General features: G+C 34.2%; 1 protein-coding gene across 4 annotated transcripts in view; it reads left to right on the top strand.

The window, feature by feature from the left end:
- The window catches only part of TMEM68 (transmembrane protein 68), a 41,610-nt gene that overhangs the window by 23,293 nt on the left and 5,742 nt on the right, over positions 1 to 12,575 (top strand). For 3 of the 4 annotated variants that reach the window (XM_066266138.1, XM_066266135.1, XM_066266136.1), the window contains 2 exons: positions 4,364 to 4,424; positions 5,995 to 6,134. In XM_066266138.1, the coding sequence (XP_066122235.1) occupies positions 4,364 to 4,424; positions 5,995 to 6,134 (201 nt within the window). Of the gene's footprint in view, positions 1 to 1,103; positions 1,237 to 4,363; positions 4,425 to 5,994; positions 6,135 to 12,575 lie in introns of those variants that run through there. The other variant, XM_066266137.1, reaches the window with a different exon arrangement.

The raw sequence follows: 12,575 nt of genomic DNA, 5'->3' as shown, positions 1-12,575 counted from the left end.
GGTACCTTTGACAAGGTGTGTTCTTCTAGGCCAATCAGTTAGTTAGAGACAGCTGTTGGTACTTTCACATTCCAGTTTTTTTGTGTATCCCTTGCTGCCACATAAAAAGACCAGTTTGCACCCTTAGCTTGCCTGTTCATCTCACAAATATATATATATATGACTCTTTAGAAATAAGTTATTGCTATATAGTTATTTAATAATGTGATCTCAGTATAAGAATAGTTGCCTAAGTGTTTAATAATATACAACATAAAAATTTAAATACTACTATCCTACAGTATATTATAAACTCGCTGAGGACAAGGACATCTTTTTATATTTTGAGTCCTTAGTACAATGACTGGCACTGAGTAGGCTATTTGTATTTGTTAAATTAAATTGACTTTTAAACACAATGTTAAACAATACTAGAAAGGAGCCTTTTGAATTTAATTTTATGTTAATAGTATTAGTGATATACAAAATTAATTTAAAGTACATTTTACTTTCTAAAAAAAGCTTAAATACTGATGTAGAAAATAAAATCTTAGACTATATGAATAATAGAATACAAAAAGATATATGAACAACTGTACAAAAGTTAAAGATACATAATATATATTTAAATGATGATAAAATTAAAATCTATCAATGATAGTTCAATTTTCAAGGTTTATATATTGAAAGCATTATTTGTTCTAAGGTGTAAGAAAACAATGACAAATCACTTTGGAATTACACAAATTGATCAGGGGATTCTCATTTCTCATCCTTAAGTTTATGGTTGTCAAGAACATTGCCTGGAAGAAAGCCCGAAAGAAAGAAATGATTCAATATATAGAAAAAGGAAGTCCTATTCCATCCTTTAAAGAGTTTCTAGATAATTAATTAATATAATCTAGATAATTTAGTTAAGGTTTTTGTATGAAAGTTAAGAAAAATTAATAAACAGCTTCTTACAACAGTTTATAAACCAACAAAAATCTTTAACATTGCTGATTTACAAAAGAGCATTATGAGTTTGATAAATCTTGTACCACCCCAACAGTGCTTTGAAAGGCTTTATGTTGGTTCTCCTGTATAGTAAGTAGGTGACATATGTAATTATTCCAATGTTGCAGATGAGGAAACTCAGGCACAAAGAGATGAAGGGATGGAGGGATCGGGTCATACAGCAAGGCAGAAGCAGAGCAGAGCACACAGTTCAGGACTGCAGGCAACCGGTACTGTTGCTGTCACTGACTGCATTTCACAGTGAGTCTGCTGGCCTGGAGAATCAAGTGGCCTTCCTCATATGAGGAGAATCTTTCAATTATATATGGATGTAGCTGTAAATGTCACAACTATCCCATCTGGAACACCCTTTCATAGTCCTCACAGAATTATCATAAACTTGGACCAAAAATTTAGGAGTATTGTTGTAGGAAGTCTAGATCACCAATGCAAGCTCACAAAATATTGATAGAAAATATTTAATGTTAATCTGAAAGGTACAGTTTTGTTTTTGTTTTTTTTGGTACAGTTTTTAGTATACTATAAATCTATCTTATTTTGTGAATTTCTGAGTATTATGACTTTCATAAGAATTTTCAGTTAACTTTATACCTGAAAAAATTAGCCCGTTTAATTGGAAAACAGATAACAGATATGAAAGAAAATAGTATTTGTTCCAATAAAATTGTTTATATATATTATTTCAACCTATAAAAACAGCCTTTGAGATACAATACTAGTTATTAGCTCCATTTTAACATGAAGAAACTGAGACTTAGACATGGTAAGTAACTTGTCCAGTGGTTACCACTTTTCAAAGTTAAAACTCCAAGACCACATGCAGCTGATTCTCCAAGAATAGTTTTAACAAAAGACACATTCTCTCTCTCTCCCCAGTACATATGTGCATACACATACATACAGAGACACATATACACATATAAACATAATGCAATGCTAAGGTATTTATGTGGCTACTTTGCATACGAAGTATGCACAAGGAAAGAAATGCATAATTATATTACAATATCAAGTTGTAATAAGGTACTAACTTTTGTAACTTAAAGGCTGTAGCTTGAATGCAAATTTAGGAACTATGTGTCCAAACTACAGCCTAGAATACTAAGCTTGCCAGGGTAAGCTTTCTCCTGTTTAATTGGTTCTAGGAATGTCTAGTTCTAGAGAGTTAGCTATAAAGGATGATATATAACCCAAAGAATGTTTAAATAGAGCATATATCAATACAAACTATTGGTTTGTGTCGGTCAGTAGACAGATTCATCAGAGCTAGTGAGAGAAGGCACAATGGCATGTGTGTGAGCTGAAAGGTTTCTGTTCCTTGGGCATTTAAGTTCTCAATTCTAAAGTCATAACTATTTAAAACATTAAGATTTCAGCTATCATTTTATTTTGCAAAACTAGTGGTGGTTTTCTAGATCGAAATCAGAATTTTATACGAAAGCGTCAATATATTTTTATATGCTTGCATTGTGAATTAACACCATCGAATTTTAAATCCTTCATCTGGCTTTTCTTTACCTGACTTCTCTTTTTCCTAACTGGTTTTAAAATTGCTGCTACCTATATGTGACCTTTTGAATTCAGAGAATTAACTAATACATTAGGAAGCATTGTCTCTCTGTTCTGTTTATTTATTCCTTCCTTAATTCATCCATTACACTTTCTAATTTTAGCACCTACTCTATTTCAGGCAGTATTCTAGGAGCTAGGAATACAGCAGTGAGGAAAACAATGTCAGTGCTATTAGGAGTCCTTCTGGGGTAGGGGAGAGATACAATAAATAAAAGATCAGTTTACTATATGTGAGGTAATAAGTTTTATGAAGAAAGCTATACCTATAGTTTCTTCCTTCTGTCCACTGTATTTTACTGTTTTCCAAAGCTGAATAGGAATGGCTCTTTAAATGTCAGCTTAAATATCTCAAGCCCTGCTTACCAAAGCAGATATTTCTGTATTAAGCAAATACTGATGGTAGACTGTAAGTAAAGTGACACTTCTTTCCTCCCCCACTTTTATCTATTCTAAACCATTTAACTTGGTATATTTCTACATATTTTAAACTGTTTAATTTTTTAGCTACTTCAGTTTTACTGTGGCATAACCTCCTAACATGATCTTTTGCTATTTCACTTATTATTTTATGACATGTAGTTAAGGTCTTTATTTTAAAAATTATACTTAATTATTGGCCCTGGCCGGTTGACTCAGCGGTAGAGCATCGGCCTAGCGTGCGGAGGACCCGGGTTCGATTCCCGGCCAGGGCACATAGGAGAAGCGCCCATTTGCTTCTCCACCCCTCCGCCGCGCCTTCCTCTCTGTCTCTCTCTTCCCCTCCCGCAGCCAAGGCTCCATTGGAGCAAAGATGGCCCGGGCGCTGGGGATGGCTCTGTGGCCTCTGCCCCAGGCGCTAGAGTGGCTCTGGTCGCAACATGGCGACACCCAGGAGGGTCGCAACATGGCGACGCCCAGGATGGGCAGAGCATCGCCCCCTGGTGGGCAGAGCGTCGCCCCCTGGTGGGCGTGCCGGGTGGATCCCGGTCGGGCGCATGCGGGAGTCTGACTGTCTCTCCCTGTTTCCAGCTTCAGAAAAATGCAAAAAAAAAAAAAACAACAAAAAAAAACCAATGATTGATGCTTCTCATCTCTTTCCATTCCTGCCTGTCTGTCCCTGTCTATCCCTCTCTCTCTCTCTCTCTATCCCTGTAAAAAAATAAATAAAATAAAATAAAAATTATACTTAATTATTGATATTCATAGAAAAATGAAAACCATGAACTTGTGAGGAGAAACCCTCTAAAATTATGATGTAAAGAATTCTTTTATATATATGCTTTTCCTTTTTTTTGTGTCTTATACTTACTTTTTATTGATGTTGAACATTTTAAAATTTAATCAGCTCACAAAAATAAATGATGTATTACTAATTCCATGACAGCTGCTTGCCAAAACCTGTCATTGAAATTATACAAATTTCCTGGTAAAGAGACTCTCTGTCTTGTAACATTTTCTTCAGTGAGCATACTATTCAGTAGCACACTAAAACCAATTTAATTCTCCACATTCATTTCACTTAGTGAAATTAATGATTATTATAATCTTTGATTATCTAGGGTTTATGTGGGATGAATAGAAAGTTGGTAAATGAAATATTAGATATTACCACTAGAGGGTAGTATTTACAATTTATATTTCTGCAAATGACCAATTTTGTCTGATAAATCACACTAGAGATAAAATTATACCTTTATTTTAAAAATACCTTATTTTCATAATCTTAAAAAGGCCCTCAGTAGTTTACATTAGTGACTCAATGGAGACATTGACTGGATTAATATATTTACTTTCTAATTCAAATTTTTCTCTCTAGCCCATTATTCCTATGTTTACACAAAATATCCGAGAAGGATTTAGATCACTTGGAGGAACAAGTAAGTTCTGAGTTCATATGGTTTTTCTAATTATAATGTAATTTTTCATTTTATTTTTTGTTTTTATTTTTATAATGTAGTATTTTAAATATTTGGGCTTTTGAACCCTATATGAGTTCAAAATTTAGACATTTTCCTATTTAAAGGTTAAACTGGCTCTAAGTAATGGCAGTTCTTAGGTATTAGGTTTTTGTCTCGTAAGTACTGAAGCTTATTTGTCATGAACTTTTAAAAATTATGGAGTAAATGATCTAATTTACCTATTTTAAAACATGTTGACAAGATGAGCTCTAAATCTGGTTATAAGAGTGATAACAATTAGATGTGCTTTTTCTTTGCAATGTCTCTGTTGTTCTTTTGTTTAGAAATTTTTAATTTGTTTTTATACTCTATGCTTTATATATTGATTGATTATATTTTCTGTTCCTAGCACTATATTGTTAGTTTTTATATCTACACATAAATCCCCTTCTGAAGAACTTTAAACTTTTCTTGTTTCTTTTATGTCCAACATTGATTTATTGTTGATATTCCATTATGTTTTATAGGCCTTCCTTTTGTTTTTTTTTAATTTAAAGTAGAAAGTCAGGTTGATGAGAAGTTTAACTTTTGTTGTGGAATATTTTCTTCTAATTTATTCTCAGATCGTTTGTTCAGAATTTAAGTTGTGTACCAGAAATTATTTCTAATTTTCCTTCTATAATTGCAAAATGGTTTTAAAATTCTTTTGGCCAAGGCCTTGACTGCTTTTTTTTAACATTTTTTACTTTAACAGTTGAATATCTCAGAAATTAGTGTCTAGAGATTTTTTTTTTAATATTACTTGGGGTCTTATGGTGTGTTCTGTTTTCATATATAAACAGTATTTAAAATTTCTAGTACAGTTCATGGTTATGTATTCCATATTGCTTGCCTTTCTTGGATTTTTTTTCAAACTTAGTCTTATAGTGTATCAGTTTATTTTGCACTATTACCGCTTTTAATCTTGCTAAATTTTGTGCTTGGTCATTAGCATTAGTAACTCTTTGTTATTAAACTCTTTGTTGCATTTTTTCTAATTTACAATAATGTTTTTAGTTTTTACCTAGTTTATGAATTTTGGTCTCATGCTTATGTGAATTTATTTTATGCTTCCATTTTTTTTTCTTTTATTCATGTAAATCATATGTTTTTGAGTCTGTAGACATTTCAGCTTCTAGTTTTTGGTTTCAGTCTTTACCCTTATTTTGCATTAATAGTATTTGGTTTGCCTTTAAAGTTCTTATATTTTTAAAAATTTATTAAAAAGATTAATAGACCATGTATTTATGAGAATTTTTAGGTTTATAGAAAAACTGAACAGAAAGTACAAGGAGTACTCATAAACTCTCTCATCACTTTCCATTTTCTTTTATTAACATCTTGCACATTTGTTACAACTAATGAAAAGCTTATCTTTAAAAAATACTGATTGCTAAGAGGTGATATTGTTTGCCACTTCCTCTAAACCTTACATAATTTATTCAAGAGTTTACAACAACATGCTCAGAATATCTAAACAATTAAAATGATTTTATTTACTTTAAAATAGGGTTATTTAGGTGGCTTTATGAAAAATTCCGCTATCCATTTGCTCCAATGTATGGAGGCTTTCCAGTGAAGTTACGCACCTATTTAGGCGATCCCATTCCATATGATCCAAAGATAACAGCAGAAGAATTAGCTGAAAAGGTAAATTATTTTTTCTTTCCTAGTCCTTGCATAGATTTTTTTTACTTTCAATTTTTTATTAAAAATTATTTCATTAATTTATTAAGTTATTTTACAACCATACTCTAGATCCCTGGTGATACCCTCTGCAGGGGACATTTGCTTGTCTGGTGCTGCTGGCATCTAGTGACTAGAGCAGGGGTCGGAAACCTATGGCTTGCAAGCCAGATGTGGCTCTTCTGATGGCTGCATCTGGCTCGCAGACAAATCTTTAATAAAAAAAAATAATGTTAAAAGTATAAAAATTCTCATGTATTACAATCCATTCATTTCCAACTGCTCATGTTCATGGGTGAGCGTGGCTGGAACCAATCACAGCTGTCCTTTGGGACAACAAATTTTTATTGGATAATGCGTAACATAGACGGGTCGTAGTATGGCTCTCATGGAATTACATTTTAAAATATGTGGTGTTCATGGCTCTCTCAGCCAAAAAGGTTCCAGATCCCTGGACTAGAGGCTGGGTATGGTGATAAACATCCTACAGTGTACAGGACAGCCTTCTACAACAAAAAGCTATCTTCTAAGATGTGACAATTAAAAAAATATCTGTAGACATTGCCATATGTCGCCTGGGGCACAAAATCAGCCCTGATTGGAAACTGCTATATTTGGGTATTATAGAAGCACAAAGGAAAGGTATCTTAATTAGATCAGGGACACCGCAAAGGAGGTGATGCTTGAATTCAATTTTGAAAGAAAAGAAGGGATTAACTGACAAAGAGTAATGAGGTAGAGGAAACGATGTATAAAAGGATAACAACATGAAATAGCCTGAAATTTCCGGGTAGTTGAGGTTGGTCTGGTATAGCTAGAAGGTATATGGTAGGAGACGAGGCTAGAAGTTTAAGAAGGTTCTGGACTATGATGGTTTACCATTGGTTTGTTTACTGAAAGCCAGGGAGCTGTTGAAAGCAGATGAATGATGTGACATGTTTGCATTTTGAAATATTACTAGAAGCATTATGGAGGCTGAATTTGAGTAAGACCAGTCGAAGCTCAAGGGGGAAGCAGACTGCTTTGGAGGGAAAAAATAGGAAAGCTTTCTAGAATGAGGGCACTTGAGGTCTTGAAAGGTGGGCATGTTTTGGGCATGTGGTCTTGGGGCAGGAAGCAGAGTGTGAGTGAAGAAATAGTGGTAGGAACTAAGTTATCTGCATACACCAACAATGTTGAGTAGTCTGATATGATTAGAACAGCAAGGTTGAAAAGATAGACTAATAAATTCTCCTCTGGGAATTTTGCAAAGCATGTTAACATATTAAAAGATTCTAAGAAGCCCTGCAATAAAGAGGTCTATTTAACTTCGTTTCTAAGAGCATTTTCCAGTCTCATCCAAACAAAACCCTCCTGTTTTTTCTTGAACAGCAGTTAATAACAGCTGTGGAATAAACTTGGCATCACTAGTTTAGTGGGTACAGTTTGGTTGATGAAACTGGAAAAGAAGCTACATTATTAGGCCCTTAAATATCAGACTAAGGAATTTGTCTATCAGATACATTTCAATTAGTATAGGCCTCTGTTTGGAAGTGGTTCATATCAGTTCTACTCAGATTTTTCTGGCCTGACAAGGTGGTGGTGCAGTGGATAGAGCATCCATCTGGGATGCTGGGGTCCCAGGTTTGAAACCCCATGGTTGCTGGCTTGATCCCAAAGGTTGCTGACTTAGGCCCATGGTCACTGGCTGGAGCAAGAGGTCACTGGCTCTGCTGGAGTCCCCCTGTCAGGACATGTATGAGAAGCAATCAATGAACAACTAAAGTCCCACAACTATGAGTTGATAAATCTCATCTCTCTTCCTTCCCATCTATCTGTCTGTCTCTCACTAAAAAAATATATATATATATATAGATATAGATATATAGATATAGATATAGATATAGATATATAGTATAGATATATATATAGTGTATATATATTGGTGGTGGAAGCAAGCAGATGTATAATCTCCTGTGCAGTGATTTGTGATAATGCCTGCAATTGTGATGATATAGTTACATGTAAATAAAAGTGCCCTTTTTAAGAGCAGAGGTTATGCTATGAATTTTTGTGTCTCTAGTTCCTAGTACAATGTTAGATATTTAATTAGATCCCATTAAATGTTTGATGGATGAATGAATTAGATAATGATCTTATCTACTTAAAAGGTACAAATCTGAGAGATTTTACAGATAAAATATACCAGACATGAAAACTAATTCTATATAGTTATCTGCAGGATATCTATGTATATATTTATCTATGTAGTTTTTGTAAACATTTTACTGAAGTTTGGGAAAGAAATCAGAATTGGTGATGATTTAGAAATTATTTGCACTAAGATAATTCTGAGATAATTACTGAAACCATGAGCTTTACAGGACAGATTAGAGAAAGAAAAAGCGGACGGAGGACAGACTGCACAAGGGTAACCTTTAAGGAGTGGGCCGTGGGAAACAACGAGCGCTGGCAGAAGGGAAGGAGCAGAGAGGTAGGAGGAGAACAGGTACATTTGTGTGAGAGAAGTCAGCAGGTGAGGTGGTTTTCAAAATAGCAATGATCAGTATTTGTTCCTGCAAAGAGATCAAGGAAAATAAGACCGCTCTGCTTGCAATTATATTTTTCAGAGAACATGAAACTACATAAAAAGAGATAAATGTCATATTATTGAATCATCTAAATGATGACTTTTATATCTGTCTTTTGTATGCATAATTGATTATTAAAAAGTTTTAAAAATTGTAGTAAAAACACAATGTAAAATTTATCAATTTAACCATTTTTAATTTAAGTGTATGGTTAAGTGATGTTAAATGTAATTACATTGTTGTGCAACTGATCTTTCTAGAACCTTTTCATCTTGTAAAACTGAATATCAACTGAACACCAACTACCCATTTATACATACATAAATATATATCCATCAACACTTTATTCTGGTTCATGATTATGAGCTACAAGATTATTTCCCCCCCAACTATATTGAGATATAATTGAAATATAACATTGTGTAAGTTTAAGATGTACAATGTGAAGTTTAGATCAATGTATACATTATGAAATGATTATCACAATAAGATGAACATATCTATCACCTCCATAATTACCTTTTTTTATGTTTTATATATATATATTTTTAATAATTTTATTTTTAATGGGGTGACATCAATAAATCAGGATACATATATTCAAAGATAACAACTCCAGGTTATCTTGTCGTTCACTTATGTTGCATACCCATCACCCAAAGTCAGATTGTCCTCTGTCACCTTCTATCTAGTTTTCTTTGTGCCCCTCCCCCTCTCCCTTTCCCTCTCCCTATTCCCACTCCCCCCCCCCCCCCCCGTAACCACCACACTCTTATCAATGTCTCTTAGTTTCACTTTTATGTCCCACCTACGTATGGAATAATGCAGTTCCTGGTTTTTTCTGATTTACTTATTTCACTTCGTATAATGTTATCAAGATCCCACCACATAATTACCTTTTGTGTGTGTGTGTGTGTGTATGTGTGTGTGTGTGTGTGTATGGTGAGAATACTTAAGATCTAGTCTCTTAACAGCTTTAAAATATATACTATGGTATGATTAACTATAGCACCATGTTACACATTAGATCCTCAGAACTTATTCATCTTCTAGCTGGAGGTTGGTACCCTTGACCAGCATCTCTCCCATCTCCAGCCTCTGGCATCCACCATTCGACTCTTTATTTCCATGAGTTCAGCTTTTTTAGATTACATATATAAGTGCAATCATACACCAGCTCCCCATTTATACCTGTCCCAAGGCCCTGGAAACCACCTGCTACCATGAATTTGATTACTTTAGAAACCTCATATAAGTGGAATCATACATTAGCTATCGTTTTGTGACTGGTTTATTTCACACCTCAAGGTTTACCCAATTGTAGCATGCGACAGGATTTCCTTTTTTCCAAAGGCCGAATAATATTTTACTCTGTATGTATACCACATTTTGTTTATCCACTTATCCATTCATTCATTCATGGGCATATGGGTTGCTTCCATTTTCTTGGCTGTTATGAATAATGCTACAATGAACACAGGTGTGCAAATATATCTTCAAGATCCTGGGTTGAATTCCATTGGCTCTATACCCAGAAATGAAATTGCTGGATCATATGTGCAAAGGAAAAACTCGTTTTTCCCTCCCATGTAGGAAAAGAATATGATACCAAAAGCACAGGCATCAAAGCATGTTTTTCTTTCACCTGTGTCCACTTTTACACAGAATATTTCACTCTTGACACTCTGGTCACCAGATGCATGGAGGTTTTTTCCCACACCAAGCAATTCTCTGACATCAGTTGGATGTCTTATAATTTACTCAATTTTGATACTTATCTACCTGGAGAAAGTATCAGATTTTAGAGAGTAAGACTGCTTCCACCCCACTTCAGATGCAGATCAAAAGTATTAAGTCCCAAGGTTACCCACAATTTTGCCTGATTTGGCTAAAAATGATAGGTTCTCATGACTTCCTCTTCAGATTCAATTAATTTGCTAAAGCAGCTCACAGAACTCAGGCAGAGAGTTACTTACATTTACCAGTTTATTAAACTTTAATAATTAAAGGACCTTATAAAGGATACAGATGAACAGCCAGATAAAGAGATACACAGGGTGAGGTGTGAGAGAGTCCTAATTTGTAAGAGCTTCTGCCCCAGTGGAGTTGGGGTTCATCATCCTGGTGTGGATGTGTTCACCCACCTGTAAGCTCCCCGAACCCTGTACTATTGGGATTTTATGGAGTCTTCTTTATATAGGAATGGTCAATTATAACCTCCATTTCCAACCCTTCTTCCTTCTCTGGGAAATTGGGAGTGGAGCTGAAAATCTAAGCTTCTAACCATGGCTTGGTCTTTCTGGTGGCCAGCCTCCATCCAGGAGCCTGCCCAAAATTGCTGCAGTAGAACAAAAGACACTCCTATCACCCAGAAAATTACAAAGATTTTAGGAGCTCTGTGCCAGGAACCAGAGACAGAGATCAGTACGTATTTTCTGTTATCTCACAGTATGATAATTCTGTTTTTAAGTTTTTTGCGGAACCTCCTCCATACAGTTTCCACAGTGGCTGTGCCATTTCACTTTCCCAACTAAAGTGCATAAGAATTACAGTTTCTCCACATCCTTGCCAACACTCGTTATTTTTTATTTTTATTTTTATTTTTTATGATAGCCATCCTGATGAATGCAATGTGGTATCTCATTGTAGTTCTAATTTACATTTTTCTTTTTTTTTTTTTTTTACATTTTTCTAACGGTTAGTGATGTTAAGCATCTTTTTATATGCTTAGTGATTTGTATATCTTTTTTTGGAGAAATGTCTGATTAAGTCATTTGCTCAATTTTATAATTTGCGGTCTTTGTTGTTGAATTATAGAAGTTCTTTATACATTCTGGTTATTAATACCTTATTAGATATACTGTATTCCCCATGTATAAGGTGTTTCCATGTATAAGACGCACCTTAATTTTGGGGCCCGAAATTTGAAAAAAAAATGTATTACATAAAGTTATTGAACTCAAGTTTTATTCATCATAAAATTCATACAACTCCTTAAGTGCAAAAAAGCGGGAAATGCAAGTAAAAGAATTTACAACCACTGTATAAGATGCACCTAGTTTTTAGACCCCAAATTTTTCACAGAAAAGCGTGTCCCATGCGTGGGGAAATACAGTATGATTGCAGATATTCTCTCATTTCATAGGTTTCTATTCACCTTGTTGATTGTTTCTTTTGCTGTGCTGAAGTTTTTTAGTTTGATGTAGTCCCATTAGTCTATTTTTGCTTTTCATGCTAGTGCTTTTAGTGTCATATTCAAGAAATCATTGCCAAATCTAACATCATGAAATTTTTCTCCTATGTTTTCTTCTATGAGTTTTATAGTTTTAGGTCTTAAGTTTAGGTTTTTAATTCATTTTCAGTTAATTTTATATATGGTGTAAGATGAAGTCAACTTCATTCTTTTGCATGTGGATATCCAGTTTTCACGCCACCAGCTGTTGCAGAGACTGTTTTTCCTCACTGTATAGTCTTGGCACCCTTGTCAGAGATCATTTGACTGTCATGAAAAGGTTTTTTTTCTGGCATATTTTGTTCCAGGAATCTGTATGTCTGTCTTTATGCCAGTTCTTATTTCTGTAGATTTATAATATGTTTTGAAATCAGTAAGTGTGAGGCCTGCAACTTTGTTTTTCTTCTCTCAATTCAGGATCTTCTGGCTATTCAGTGTCCTTTGAAATTCTGTATGAATTTTAAGATTATTTTTCCTATTTCTGTGAAAAATGGTATTGGGATTTGATAGGTATTGTGTTAAATATGTAAATTTCTTTGGATAATATGGTCATCTTAACAATATTAAATCTTCCAAATCCATGAACACACATTGTCTTTTCAT

This window comes from Saccopteryx bilineata, chromosome 3 (genome assembly GCF_036850765.1).
Source record: "Saccopteryx bilineata isolate mSacBil1 chromosome 3, mSacBil1_pri_phased_curated, whole genome shotgun sequence".
Classification (NCBI taxonomy): domain Eukaryota; kingdom Metazoa; phylum Chordata; class Mammalia; order Chiroptera; family Emballonuridae; genus Saccopteryx; species Saccopteryx bilineata.
Note: the sequence above shows the minus strand (reverse complement) of the source record. Positions and strands in the feature narration are given on the sequence as shown.